Source organism: Cydia splendana, chromosome 8 (genome assembly GCF_910591565.1).
Source record: "Cydia splendana chromosome 8, ilCydSple1.2, whole genome shotgun sequence".
Classification (NCBI taxonomy): domain Eukaryota; kingdom Metazoa; phylum Arthropoda; class Insecta; order Lepidoptera; family Tortricidae; genus Cydia; species Cydia splendana.
The window spans coordinates 8,638,993-8,655,057 of record NC_085967.1 but is presented as its reverse complement, the minus strand read 5'-3'; the positions used below and the strand labels follow the sequence as shown (position 1 = coordinate 8,655,057).

At 38.1% G+C, this 16,065-nt stretch overlaps 1 protein-coding gene across 4 annotated transcripts in view; it reads left to right on the top strand.

Moving 5' to 3' along the window:
- LOC134792791 (transcription factor Sp9) overlaps positions 1 to 14,590 on the top strand; it is a 102,420-nt gene extending 87,830 nt beyond the window's left edge. For all 4 annotated transcript variants that reach the window (XM_063764137.1, XM_063764134.1, XM_063764135.1 and 1 more), the window contains one exon: positions 13,463 to 14,590. In XM_063764137.1, coding sequence (XP_063620207.1) covers positions 13,463 to 14,590 — 1,128 coding nt within the window. The remainder of the gene's footprint in view (positions 1 to 13,462) is intronic.
- Positions 14,591 to 16,065: the final 1,475 nt, after the last annotated feature.

The window sequence follows — 16,065 nt, the reverse complement described above, 5'->3', positions numbered from 1 at the left end:
ATTCTAAACTAAAGGGCAAATAAAGGTAGGATTACGACACTATACCTATAGGCAAGTAATGAATATTTTTAATTACGAAAACGGGACCATGGACCTAGAATACTACGGACGTAGTTTTGCTAAGACAAAAACTGTGATTCCATCATCCACCAATTTCCTAGTATTTACGCGTGACACACACACATTGACAGTTATCTCAATGCCCTCATCCACCAATTTGCCGTCAGACGGATCGCAACGTCAGTGAAGTAAATTTGTCCAAGAAAAATGTAAAATATGCCGGCATGCGTACCTAGTTAAATCCTGCAAGAATTGTACCGATCGAAAGAAAAAAATTGACGGAATTACTTTTCATAGCTAATTTTATCAATTATCACGGTATAGTACATAAAATCTCCATATTTCATTGTTTATAAATGCGAAACAGGAGTGTGACCAGTAAGTTGAATAGAGTAATTTCCCGAAAGTAGGGTAATTGATGCCCTTCTTATTAAATCATTATGTATATAAGAGATGAAAGAGATCATTTAGGATATTTAGGTAAATAGCTAAATTATTGATTTTGCATTTCAAACTAGGTCGGTATGGTAATTTCCCAATAATAAGGAGATTAAAGACGTTTACATGAATAATGTTTGATAGTTAACGTTAATTTGTTATGTAAGGTGAACATACTCATGGTGCTCGACGCGGTCCCAGTCCAGTACATGTCATCTTGAAACTGAAGTCATTGTCAGTAGAGGTGACAGCAAGGTGTCATCTATTGGGCATTAACATGTCGAGCACTAGTACATTTACCTTATATTTATTTTTTGTTTAAAACCAGATATGTTACAAGTTAAATATCATTAGGTATTGAAAATAATATTTGCTCAAAGTAATTGTGCAACAATGAGCATTTGGGCATTTTCACTCAATTGAACACCTTAAACGGCCAGTTAGCAATCGTTTACAAGACTGACGGTCAATGTCAAATCCCATGCATTTTGTCAGGAATGTAACGGTTAGACGTTACTGAAACACGACTTAAGTCGCGCTTAACTTGTACAAGTTAAATGAAAATGACCATTTTCAAGACCTATAAAATCAGTTAGGTGCACACTTTTTTATTGAGTAAAACTGTCCTATTTTAATATTTGAAAACAAGGACGATATTGAAATTAATTGTTTCATCGTTAGGGTAGAATTTGTGCTACATGGTATCACTCGTCTACACGCACACTTTCAAACCGTCCGCCATTGCAGTGTCACAGTTTGTCTTAAGTGACATTCCCTCTGTCAAATATATAACTCTATGAACGGGACATAATCTATATCTATATCTATATACTTATATAAAACAAAGTCGTGTTTGTTCCAGCACCCATAACCCGAGAAGCGCTGGACCGATTTTCATGGTTTTTGATTTGTTGGATTAGTCTCGGCACAGAATAGCAGAATAACTGTTAAAACCATTGAAAAAATTGACGAAAACAAAATAATGAAAGAAAAATCATTCCCATACAAAATGTTCCTTTGTATCTTACCTGTCAAACATTTGATGTTCATCCCGTCGATACGGTAAACTCTCACCTCAAATTAAAGAACGTATTTAAAAAAGGGTTTCGAACCGACAAGATATATCCACAATATTAAGATTACGCCGTATTTGAGATTTTAAAATTGTAAAATAGTGACAGTAATGACAACGGATTGACATATTTATATTTGTGCATGCACTATAGTGATGAGGCTAACCATAAGGTTACATCACGTTTGTCAAATGTAGCGATTATAAACGAATTAGTCTAATCGATTTTAATGCCGATTTTTGCAACTTTGTATTATTTGTTTGTATTATTAAATAACCTTTTTTTCACATCGAATTTAATTTTATTGTCATTTGGTTTTTGTTTTAATTGTATCGTTTTTTTTTGTCGATTTTCATCAAATTACGGAAATGTCATATGAATCGAAACGACAGACTTGACCACAGATGAGTATTAATCGAATAACTTTTTATTCGACTAATTAATCGAATAAAAAAGTAAATCGTCAAATTTAATCGACGATTAAATTATTCGCGATTAATTCAGTCGCCTAACATACGATTGAAATTGAATTAATCTGAATATTAATCGACTAAATTTTCGATTAAATCTCGATGGAAAGTTGACAGGGGGTCATTTTTGTACGTAAAAAAAAAAGATGGCAGCCAAACGCTTTGTCATAAAAGTCATCATGGGTGTCGTTTTATAGGTTTTAGGGAAGCCGGTTTCGAAAATGTTAACTGTTTTAGAATCCAAGATGTCGACCGTGCACTTTGTCATAAAAGTCGTCATGGATGTCGTTTTATAGGTTTCAGGGAGTGCCGGTTTTGTAAATGATGACTGTTTTGGAATCCAAGATGTCTGCCGTGCACTTTGTCATAAAAGTCATCATGGGTGTCGTTTTATAGGTTTTAGGGAGTGCCGGTTTCGAAAATAATGACTATTTTGGAATCCGAGATGTCTACCGTGCATTTGATCATAAAAGTCGTCATGGATGTCGTTTTATAGGTTTTAGGGAGTGCAGAATTCGAAAATGATGACTGTTTTGGAATCCAAATATGTCTGACGTGCAGTTTGATATAAAAGTCATCATGGGTGTTGTTTTATAGGTTTTAGGGAGTGCCGGTTTCGAAAATGATGACTGTTTTGGAATCCAAGATGTCTGCCGTGGACATTGTCATAAAAGTCATCATGGTTGTCGTTTTATAGGCTTTAGAGAGTGCCGGTTTCGAAAATAATGACTATTTTGTAATCCGAGATGTCTGCCATGAACTTTGACATAAAAGTCGTCATGGATGTCGTTTTATAGGTTTTACGGAGTGCAGAATTCGAAAATGATAACTGTTTTGGAATCCAAGATGTCTGTCGTGCACTTTCACATAAAAGTCATCATGAATAGAATAGAATAGATTATATTTTATTTGTATTAATTGTACATCGTCATATTCATAAATTATTTACAATTAGGGGAACAAACATTATTATAATATTAAATGAAATTTACATTTATATACAAGTCAATACGCTTCAATGCAAGTTGATTTGATTAAATATAATGATTAATGAATTATACTGAACATAATTTAAACACAATTTCATTGAATTGAATTATACAGATGAAATGTCATGAAAGTTATAATTATACCTATACGTATTCATTTCATGGTTACGACTTTCGACATATTTAGTCATTCATCCAAAAATTCTTTCACCGAGTAGTATGCTTTTGTTGTGCAAAACGTTTTGAGTTCACGTGTGAAGCGTCGTTCAGTAGGTACTCAATTTTTTATTACCTCAGGTAATTTATTATAGATTTTGGCACCTACTACATTTAAGGACTTCCCTGACTTCTGGAGTCTATGCGTGGGTACCGACAGTGCAGGTTTTCTTCTCGCAGAGTAGGTCTTGCTTATAGGAAACTCATCAGGGTTATGGGTCATGGATGTCGTTTTATAGGTTTTAGGGAGTGCCGGTTTTGTAAATGATGACTGTTTTGAAATCCAAGATGTCTGCCGTGCACTTTGTCATAAAAGTCATCATGGGTGTCGTTTTATAGGTTTTAGGGAGTGCCGGTTTCGAAAATTATGACTATTTTGGAATCCGAGATGTCTGCCGTGCACTTTGTCATAAAAGTCGTCATGGGTGTAGTTTTATAGGTTTTAGGGAGTGCCGGTTTCGAAAATAATGACTCTTTTGGAATCCAAGATCTCTGCCGTGCACTTTGACATAAAAGTCGTCATGGATGTCGTTTTATAGGTTTTACGGAGTGCAGAATTCGAAAATGATGACTGTTTTGGAATCCAAGATGTCTGCCGTGCACTTTGTCATAAAAGTCATCATGGGTGTCGTTTTGTAGGTTTTAGGGAGTGCCGGTTTCGAAAATAATGACTATTTTGGAATCTAAGATGTCTGCCGTGCACTTTGTCATAAAAGTCGTCACGGGTGTCGTTTTATAGGTTTTAGGGAGTACCGGTTTCGAAAAAAATGACTATTTTGGAATCCAAGATGTCTGCCGTGCACTTTGTCATGAAAGTCGTCATGGGTGTCGTTTTATAGGTTTCAGGGAGTGCAGAATTCGAAAATGATGATTATTTTGGAATCAAAGATGTGTGTAATGATAATTTGAAAACTTCGCGTTATATTCCACAAGCTTATTTGAATGCAAGACATTGACATATTTTAGTATAATGTTGCCTGTTTCGTACAAGTCATATAATAGTGAACCGATACAACAGATACTAACCGAAAAATTTAGGTACGTATACGTATTTGTTGATATAATGCCTGTAATATAATGATTGTATAATCCGTACTTAACGTGCAAAAAAAAAAAACAAATGTATGCATTTGTTAGGTGAAACGAAGTTCACCGGGTCAGCTAGTTGCATATAATTAAGTTTTAAAATTACCTCCGACGTTTTGAGGACGGCATTGTCCTAGTGGTATCCGAGAAAGACTGGCTAAAATTGTCATCAACATATATTATATTACTATTACCTATACCCGCACTTGGTCTTGTTCATCAACTTGAACGTTTTGCACACTATTATGTGTAAAAATCGCTATAGTTTTTGTTCAGTGTTAAACGAATGGATATTTTGGTATACCATATCTATCGGGTATAGGTTTAGGCAGGATAACAACAAAAAAACTGGACTTTGTTAAAATATCATAACTCATAAGTAATTGTATTGAAAGTTAATGTCACCTCGGTTTACAAATACGCAAAGGATACTGTAACATCGACATTAGTAGGTAAGTAATACATTTATTGTACGAAACAAGGATAGGTAACAGCAGATATACGAGTACATTAGATAGTAAAAGGCGAACTTATCTCTAAGAGGGATCTGTTCCAGCTAACCTCAGTTAATTTGATCGACCCAAGAAAACTTTATAGGTATTAGGTATTTAGTATTAGATACTAAATTGTACGTATACATGTCCAATATTTATTTTGTTGAGCGTATCTGGTATTATATACCGGGGGTGTTTCCTGTAACACGGGCAAATAATTAAACCATATATTGTATTCCTCAAACGATATGACTTTTGACTAACAACTTTTAAAAATTATGAAATCTTTTGATTTATACTTTTTCATACAAATTAAATATTATTTTCATTGTACGCTGTAATCAGTGTCTTTGACGTTGGCTTTCACGCTTTAAACATGACAAAATTTGCGAAACATTGCATCTTAGAATAAACTTTAAAGTGTAATAATAATCAAAACATAAGTTATTTTTAAAAGTTCCTGAACAAATGTTGGTCAGTTTGAGGAGTACAGCCTACAGTTTAATTTATTGCTCCTGTTAAAGGCCCCTCTGTGGTTCAGTTGTCAAAGGGACCCTGAAATTTAAAACGCTCCACACTTCGCCATGCCATGTCTCGGTGCAATTAATTTCACAATTTTAATTGCCATTGTTCTGCTATAATGATTGAATTACTTGATGTCGGTATTAATTATTATAATCATTGTATGCTAGGTGTAATTATTGGGTGTTTAAGTTTTTGTCAGCTGCGTCGATAGGGTAAATCGAAACATTTATTGTGACAACGACGTTATTACGTTGATTTTGTCACCTCTTGATCATAATCATATTTAATTATACTGTTTTTGCTTTCAAGTAAGCTTATTTTTACCGTAATTAAATCATCTCTATAAATACCTAATATAAATGCAAAAATAACTCTGTCTGTTTGTCTCTTACTTCTCCACTATTAAACCCTGAATAAATTTAGGTACTTAGATGAAATTTTGTATAGAGATAGTTTGAGGCCCGAGAAAGGACATAGGATAATTTTTATATCATCATCATACCACGCAGACACTTGCGGGGAGAAGCTAGTAATATGTATGTAAAAACGAAGATGATGTTGCTGATAAAGATAAAAATGCTCTGTAAGGCTAAGATGCCTTTCACGATCTAACAAAATAAATATATACGTGCGAAAGTGACACATGGCATGACAGGTGATAAAAATGCGACCATAATACCGCTCCAGCATGCGTATTATGGATGCCTTTATCCACGTGATAAAATAACTGTCACTTTTTAACACCGAGGGATAGATGGATATTTGTAGGTATGTAACAAAAATGATAAACAATAAAGAACTTTCTATTCTATTCTATTCTGGACCGGGTGATTGTCTTTCACTAATTCTTAAACTCGGCTCACTCCATGGCTCATTGGCAATGAATCCTTTTCAAATTTATGCGTTTCTTGTCCGTGTATTCTGCTGTTAGTGTTTTATTACATGAGTGTAAAATAACCGGAATCATAATTGTTTTAAGATGTGGCTTGTGGCAAAAGACTAAACCTTATTCCAACATCATAAATGTACCTGAGCCAGTTCTCGGCCACTTAAATAATTTGATTCAACATTCGAGTAATTAAGAGTAAAAAAAGCAGCTATATTATGTTGACTGTAGCTCTGCCACAAAGCGACAGCACAAAAGCCAAAGTGGAAGGGAGTCCCTTGTTTCCATTCGACCGCTTGTTTTTTATTCGTCTGAAACTGGTTTCTCAAATTGGTACTCCTATTATCTGGTCCCAGCCGGTGAAGGTCGGTCTCACTCAGAAAATTTGTGTAGCAAATTCCGTCACGCAAAATATTGGTGGGTAATTTCGATCAGAACTTTGACGGTTTAAATGTCCTTCTAAATTGGATGGTGTTTCGACACTTTTTTTGAAAAGGATACTCGTACGATGGAAAATTATTGTTTTTTTAATCACATTTCAGAACAGTATGCGTTGTGATATATTTTATAAGCGTATATGTAACATTCAAGTATCTATTTTTTAGTATGTAGCAATAATAAACTAGGTAAGTAATTATAAGTATAAAGTCTATGTGCACTGTGTATGTTGGATAACCAAGCGCCAGTTTTTGTTATATTTAAACATATCTACGATAAAAGATTATATACATATATGCAGAAGTTTTTTTAAAGTAAAGAACGCGCTCTGGCTATAATGTTACTTTCGACAGAGCACTAGCGGAGCCTCGGGGCTCGACAGCGAGTGGGCGCTCATGTCCGACACATTACCACACAATTTCATCGACTTATCAAATTTAAACGCTCACATTACCGACTAGGCGGCGATTTTATTGAAACGTTCCGATAATCGCGGAGAAACAATACGTAATCTGCCCAAATTGCTGATGGATGCGTTAGATGAGAGTTGAGACGTGCTGCGATCGACACTCGATAAACATTATGGTCACGTTGGCCCTAAACGTAGCAAGACAAATATTTTATCGAAAAAAACTTCTCTTATGCCCCTACAATTCCATATTCCATAGAACATAATACCGAATCTGGACAAAAACTCGGTCCCCCACATGTCGGGCATGCGTCAAAGTCGGGCGGCGTCACAAGTCGGTAATTTCCCTTTAAATAAATAATTTGTTTCGGCCCAATTTGACGCGATCGCCATGTGGTGTCGGTCTAATGGCCGCGGATAACTACGCGGTTTCACGCTTTACTCACTTAGACCATCACCGCCAAACTGTGAAACGTCATTAAATTTAGTTTCGACTGCGGGAAATAAATATGACGTAATAAAGAAACATTCTTTACTTTATATTGTTTAGTAACTTGAGATAGTTCTATATATTTTGGTCAGAGGGCTAAAACCTATAAGTGCACTATTTAGTAGGACTTGAATTCGCAATCTTGGCGTTATCACACACCCCACCAGGCCACCAGGGCCGTCTTAAACTATGCTGGGACCCTTGGGCACATAAGAATTTGGGGCCCTCTTGGAAAGTAAAGAAAGCTAATTAAACTAACATTTTTCTACTATGATCTTCTATTTATTATGGGTAATCAAATAGTAATCAAATATACTGTTACGCTCTGTCCTTCGGCACGGCACGGGCCCCGTGTGCCCTTATGGTAAAGACGGTACTGCAGGCCACCATGGTCTCCAAATCTTTTATTTCATTTTTTTTACTCTGAACAAGAATAGTATAATACATATATCATATAAGGTGTATTCGGGTATTACCGAATGTCGGATAATTCCGAAATTCAGATGAAAATCACCCTTAATTCCATCATAATAAAAGTCTCTTTCGGAATTATCCGACAGTTTTTGACATTCGGAATTACCCGAGTAAACCTTATGTCATAAAGACCGGATTCGAACCGAACCCTTTATACTAAGTATTTTATTACATATTTGTCTTCAGTGGGGGCTAACAGAGATTCTCAAATATGATGTTACAACGTTTATTTCAGACAACAAAGTCCTTGAGGGTGGTTGGGCCCTCCAGAATAGCTAATAAATATCAAATTAACTAAGACGATATGTTAATAAACTTTTAAAAACTTGATGTATTTATGTAATAGATAAAGATATTTTTATGGAGAGATTTTGCTAATGAACTAACAATGCCCAACACTCCATAAACCTGATTGTAGCTGTGAAATTCACATAGCAGAGACAGGAAGAGTTAATCGATACTTCCCCCAGTCAGTTTCAAATGACAGGCGCCGACCCTTGCCTTGCAGCCTAATGATCGTATTTTGATGCTACTTACTTACAAATTCTCGTTCGCTGGAAATCAATAAGTAGGCACTTTTCATATGAGAAGGAAATCAAATAATTTTGTCTTAGGACAATACTTATATCGACGACAAGCTACTTATAACGCCCCCAATAATTATAATTAAAACGGAAATTATTTTTTTGACGGCCTCCTAGCCTATGGAAGCAGGAGTATATAAGAAATGGGGTTCGAATCCTGATACAAAGCAGAATATGACGACTAGGTGATTTCGGAGTCGTGATTCCGACTGTCGAAATGTATTAAGAATAAGATGGTACCTTCTTGTAAACAACATAAACCTGTATCTGATAGCATCTTGAGGACACAGATATGTATTACAAAGATGCAGCTGAAAGATAAAAGTAAAACTTTGTCTGTTAAAATATCGTCCATAGCCACTGCGAAATCACTTATCCCGTCATGTTGATATAAATTATTAGGCGATAATTTAACTCGTTTATTTGCATTAGAATAGGAGCCGGGGTGTCGGGGCGACAGCGATGGCGTATGGTTTCACCCCGGACGCGTTCGATAATTCCCTAATTGTGCAATTAGCCGTCTGCAATTTGCCGCAGGCTTATTTGACGCGAATTAGAACGGGCTTTTGCGAGATATAAAATCCTTATTGTTAAATTAGAAATATTTCAAAGACCAAAAGTGACGCACATTATTGGAAATCACCAAATCAGAGTTAAATAGACAGTCATTTTGTCTACATATAAACCTATCGTAATTCATATTATTTGCATAAAATGTGTAAGATATTTATCACACACGATTAGAGAAGAGTTTTTACTTATACTTAATTAAAATCATTGACTTCAAACTATAAACTTTAGAAAGGTAAAAAAATTAGGCATTTTTTATAGCTTTAACCGCCTTATTCAAAAGGTCAATTAGTTTATTATTCAAGCAGGTAAACTTATAATATAATATGTATACTCGTACATTATTGGCTTATGTTGGCATCAGCAAATATTATTATCATAATCTTATTTAATATGAGCGGTATGAGACGATAAGCCTTATTATCTCGAATAACGTGTTGTCTAAAAATATTAGCTCATAAGTATAGTTATGAATTTTATGAAATACAATTTGGTTAGTAACGACTTCACGATCATCTTAATAACACATCGGGATAAGCGTTTCGCTTGAATATTCATTTCGGCTCATCATAATTTTGGTGGATAATTTTAAATCAGCCAATCAGCGGCAAGTTGCGTCCGCGCCGGTGCCGCGGAGGTTTAACTCACGATTTATGGGTTCTCACATTAATTTAATTACAGCCCACGATATTAAACTTATTTGCGATATGAGAGAAAATTGGAAATTTGGTTGGTGAATAACATATTTTGTTAAAAATATTAGAAGATGACGTCATTTGAAGTTCGATACAAGAAAATGCTGAAATGTGACATGATTTCAAAAGACAATGGTTAAAAGTGGGCATGATAAAACAGAGAAAGTGATGAACTGATGAAAGGCGCATGACCCGTCTAATGTACTGATATTAGTTGCTTACGATTAGGTATTTGCAAATGCAATGAAACGTCATTGTTATTGCATGAAACCTTGAACTTACAAATTGCGAATCCGTAGGTAAACACGTCTGCAAGCTCACAATTTAGTCTAAAATAGCAAAGTTAATAATAACCAGATAAATAGTAAGAGATTTATGACAGTAATGCTGATTATGGCAACAATATTCATAAGAGCTTGTTGCTAGGCCTACACTAATAAAGTATATTTTGAGTTGAGTTGAATACAGAAGCACTACCACCAGTTTTGACATTGACAGATACGCTCGCGTCTAAGTAACTTACTTTCTATGCATCTCGCTCGTACTCGCATATTAGTGCAAGCGAGATGTATAGAAAGTAATTTACGTAGACGCGAGCGTATCTGTCAATGTCAAACCTGGTGGTAGCCGTACAGGTGCGAACGGCGTTACTCTGAGACGACTGTCGCATTTGCCTTTAGTAAACCGACCCTGAGCGTGTTGTCGGTTGTCTGTTGTCTATCACAAAGTAAGTAGGACATACTGAACAACTTTTATTATGGGATCAATCCCGAAATCGCGAAATAAAATTTGGCTAATTCATAGATTCCGACTGATGTGATGCCGCTGATTTCTATGGGACAGCCAAATTTATTTCGCGAATTTTGCATTAGTCCCATAATAAAAGTTGTTCAGTATGACCTATAAAAGTCACGACGCAGTATGGCTGGTGATTAAAATTTCAACCTGTATAGGACTGTGGCTTCAGTGAAATTATTATTTAAATTAATTAAACATTAAGTACCAACCAAGTATGGTACCTATATTTGTAAATATGAATGTGGAAGAATCTTTTACTCACTTACAGATCTGTTTAAATATTAGTTGAATATGCCAGCATCTGAATGGCTTCTGATATGATTGAATATTCTGAGTCATTGAGGAATGCATTCCCACAGCACGGCACGGAGTTTCCTCCGCGCTGGCCTACTGCATTAAAGGCTGCAATTAAGTAATCCGATCCACGCGGTCATTGATACATCCGGTACCCTTTCAAATTCTACTAGCTAGCCTAATTATGATCTGGCTCTCGTAACTCTTAGAGACCCATACGAGAATTATGTATTATTTCTGCTGGTTTTCCTTTTGTTTTGTATTATGAACATTTTGATTGTATTCGGGAAGTAGGAACCTATTTCCTTCATTGACATTTATTCAAATCAGACGAATGACGTCTGGAGCCACATCCAAGGATCCTCGCAATGACTATTTGTACGTGTCTCCTAACACAACGTTCTCTAGTCCAGCTTGTTTGAGGCTTTCCCCATGCCGCATCTCTATCACATCCAATGTAAAAAAATATTACAAGGACGTATCTTTCACGTTATTTGTTATAACTAGTCTACCTACCTTAATTACTTCTCGATTTCAAACTGAAAATCACCTAATGAACAAACCTATCCCATCCTGGCTACCTGACCCGACTTCATTGACTCTCACATGGTCGGTGAATCTCTTTGTGTTTTATTTATTTTTTTATGACAAAAGATCTTCGTCATTTTTGACAAGGAAAAAGCCATCAACATTGTAATGCGGTGCACGGCGCCGGAGAGGCGCCACGGTTTGATTCAATCTCGTGGCGGCCAGTTGACGACCAATTACCGATATCACTCTGTTTTGGTGCGCCCGCGCCTGCCCCAAATGGAGCATAATGCCTAGGGTAATTATGACAGCGCCGCCGACTAAGGCAGAACACATTCTACCACTCATCTTCTAATATTATCCCAAAATTGCTTCGAGAGGTGTCTATATGTATCTAAATTGAACCCCTCAATGGATCAGAAAATGATTTTAACCAACTTGAAATAAAGCCAGAGGTTTAATTTCGACTGACTCTTTCAATACCTATTGAATTCTAAAGATCTAAAGAAACTGGATTTAATTTTGACATATTTCATTTATTAAGTGACTAATAACTATAACATTGAGCAAGAAAAATACTTATTTTGTCTGACTCATAGTTGCCTTGGCCACATAGGTAGGTCGTAAATAGTCGGCTACTTATTTAGTCGGTATTTTAATATTGACGGAACAAATGCTAGCTGATTATGAATCGCCTAAAGATCAAAGACCTAATAATATAGGTACCCTATTATCTACATATACATATCTTAAAGAGTAAACTCTCACGACTTTATACCGCCGTGGCAATTGGATATGGTTTTATTATTTTTTTATGGTAATCGTAATTGTCATGGGCTATGGGGCAGTCGTATTTATGCCGTTGTTGGCCTACATCTACTCATATCTATGCGGATATCGCAAGATAAACCTGTCTTAACGTCTGTAGCTGCTTATTTACACTAGTTAAAAAACTTGATTAAAACATCAACCTTCACATTTGTGAGAAATACTCGTTTTACTCTAACATTTATTAGCACACAACTTCACAAAAACTCGAGACTGTTTTGTTATTCTGTATAAAAAAGGAAGTAGTCCTAAAAAGCGCTTCTGTTTTAAGGATAATTTTCCGAACATGGCATGACTCTAGTTCATAAAATGTTCAACGTTCATTAAATTTGTTCTTTCATTCGCTGGTTCAGTTTTCCAAGTATGAGGAATAAGGGCGCGTACACACGGCACGACAGCTGCGCCAATCACAATGTACAGGGCGTGGCCGCACCCCGTTCCCCGTGTCCCGGTGTCGGATCCCTGGATTATATTATTATTGCTCACAATGGAACTTTTTTATCGGCGCTTTGTGTCTCATGCTGGGGTGAAATATCCGGTCGGATGTTCCTTGTGTGCTCACCTTTATTTTTAACTCGCTGAAATGAACAACGGTGAATGGATTATGCTTTACACCCTTATTCTAGCTTTATACGTGCTTAGGGATCTAATTTTATTTATGAATGCAGTGCTTACGCCTATCAGTATATTATATTCAAATAAATTCTCTAACTTAATCGTATATAGGAATAGAATATCTACTTATTCTAAATTAATATTACTTAGAAATCATAAAAACGTTTTTTTTTTTAATGAATAGATAATAAATATTGGAAGGCCAGTGACGCGGGTAGCGTTTATTAATTACGACGTCCCGCGGCTCGCAGTAGCGGCCGGGAGCTGTCACCGCCGCCTAATTGTAAATACACTACAACCATCTCATAATTTATTTATATTATTTCTCAGCGCCCCGGGCACGAGCCGAACGCCACGTTAGTTCCCATATAAATTAGGCCATAAATCTTAGTCGACACTCGGGCCTGTTCTCACGGTTTAAACCCACCGTTGATGATAATTAAACTCGTAGGACTTCTTTTTTCGATCTCGTTAATTAACTATCCGTTGTCTGTCTTTCCAGGAACACCCGAGCTTACGCGGCACGCCCCTGGCGATGTTGGCGGCGCAGTGCAACAAGCTGTCGAGTAAATCTCCGCCGCCGCTGGCCGACGCGGCCGTGGGCAAGGGCTTCCACCCGTGGAAGAAGAGCCCCGGCGCGCACTCCCCGCCCGGCGGCGGCGGCGCACCGCGCTCGCAGCCGCCCGCCTGCACCCCCTACGGCCGAGGACCCACATCTTGTGCCGCACCACCCTCCTATGGAAACGACCTGTATTTCCCGTCATCTGGCGATCAACTCCTAGGCAAAAGCGAATCCAGTGCGAGTCTCGGCTCGATGTACTCCCGACACCCCTATGAATCGTGGCCCTTCAACGTCGGTGGTGGCGGCAGTAGTGGTGCCTTAAAAGCTGCCGAAATGGGCGGCGTCGGTGCCGTCGGCGGTACGTGGTGGGATGTTCACAGCGGATGGTTAGACGTCGGAGGACAAATGGCAAATTACGCGGGCCAAGACTACTCGCAATTAACGCATTCACTATCCGGTGGTGCCCACTTACTACCCCCTGCCCCGCATTTGCTTCAAGACGCATACAAGTCCGTGTTGCCGACGCAGGGTTCGTTCGGACTGCACGGGCCAGGTTCGCCGGCGCCACCCGCGCAGGCTCCCTCTCCCCGGTCGCAGCGTAGGTACGCCGGCCGAGCCACCTGCGACTGCCCCAACTGCCAAGAAGCAGAGAGGCTGGGCCCCGCGGGCGCACATCTAAGAAAAAAGAACATTCACAGTTGTCACATACCCGGCTGCGGGAAAGTGTACGGCAAAACGTCCCACCTAAAAGCCCACCTTCGCTGGCACACAGGCGAAAGACCCTTCGTGTGCAACTGGCTATTCTGCGGGAAGAGGTTCACGCGCTCCGACGAGCTGCAGCGGCACCTGCGCACGCACACCGGAGAGAAGAGGTTCGCGTGTCCAGTGTGCAATAAGAGATTTATGCGGTCAGACCACCTGGCGAAACATGTGAAAACGCATAACGGAGGTAAAAAAGGCAGTTCGGATTCGTGTTCGGACTCGGAGGAGAACAGCCAAGGGGAAGGCGGCGTGGGCGGACGGTCGCCGGAGCACCCGCTGGACGTGAAGCCGGGCTCGCTGGTGTGACGCGCGCGCGCGGCCGCGCCGCCCGCGCCGCCGCTGCCGCTGCTGCACCACGCACCGCTCCTGTGATACTGCCGCTCGCGCCCCGAGCCCGGGCCTGTACATACCACATATCAGAACATTGTACATAGTAACGTGCTCCTGTAAAATAGACAATGCGGTATTGCAGCCGTTGTGTATTTGTTGTGAGACTTAAGTGTTGTACAGTATAGAACTTTAATGATATACATAGTAAGAAATGTATGGTTAATTAGAATAAGTAGATCACTCTTTTAGTCCAAAATTACAGTTCATTATTTATTACTTTACTTTATATAATAATACCTCAATTGATATGAATGAAAACGAATTTATTGTCGGACCCTGCTAATAATGCTTATTTTCTTGCCTGTAATTTATGTATGTATAAATATAACGATTTTACATGTAGTTTTGTGAATAATATGGCTTCAACTTAATGGTAGTTTAAGCCGGACTGCTGGGTATATTGACTTTGCAATATTAATTAGATATATGAACTGTACGGTCAATGAATATGCCAACGGAATTATCAATATTGACCAAAAAATCTGACTTTGTGCTTACCTACTCTTAAAATATATACGAGACTAAATATGCACTAGATACCTAATTGTTTAATAGATTGTCATTCGCTAGCGCAATTCATTTGTAGATACATATGTGTCACACTTTCATTTACCTACCTAAGTCCTCATATGCAACTAATTCTGTAAACGTGCACACAAACCTAGATGTTTGGTTTTAATATCATTACACCTAATAATTCTATGACACGTTGAGTAGCTTGAATTTGCCTAAACTACTGGATTCTACAGATAATCAATCACGCGGATAGTCATTTCTTGCTATAGTTGATCAAACTAAATTGTCAGTAAATAAGAACAAAAAAAACTATACCTATCCTTTTCATTTGGGTGCTAGTACTAGTGTAAGACAAAGATAGTATGATTCTCTCTGTCTATGTTTGAAATGATAGCTCCTCTTCACGTTGGGCCAACGCCAACGCCAACGAGGGACGCATTTATGCGTTAGAGGGAGCAAGTGATATTGCTATCTCATTCTACCGCATGGCTGCGTCCCTCGTTGGCGTTGGCGTTGGCCCAACGTGAAGAGGAGCCATGAGACAGTCCTACACTATATGAATTTATAATGGGTATGATCTGTCAAATGTCAACAGTGACATTTCTGGTCGAAGAAATGTCACTTTCGACAGCTGATAGATATCCATTATGAGTACCTACATGATGCGATATCCATTACAAATTTATAACAAGTAATTATTATTCGAATAAACCTCGGGACGCTTATCATCCCAGCGAATAAAACACTATTAAGTAGGTAGGGGGCTATTCATAAATTACGTCATTTCAAATTAGGGGGGGGGGGGGGTCTGGACATCGGATGACGGTAGCATGAAGTAGGAGGAAATGGGGTCATTTGAAGCATGATTTTTGGAT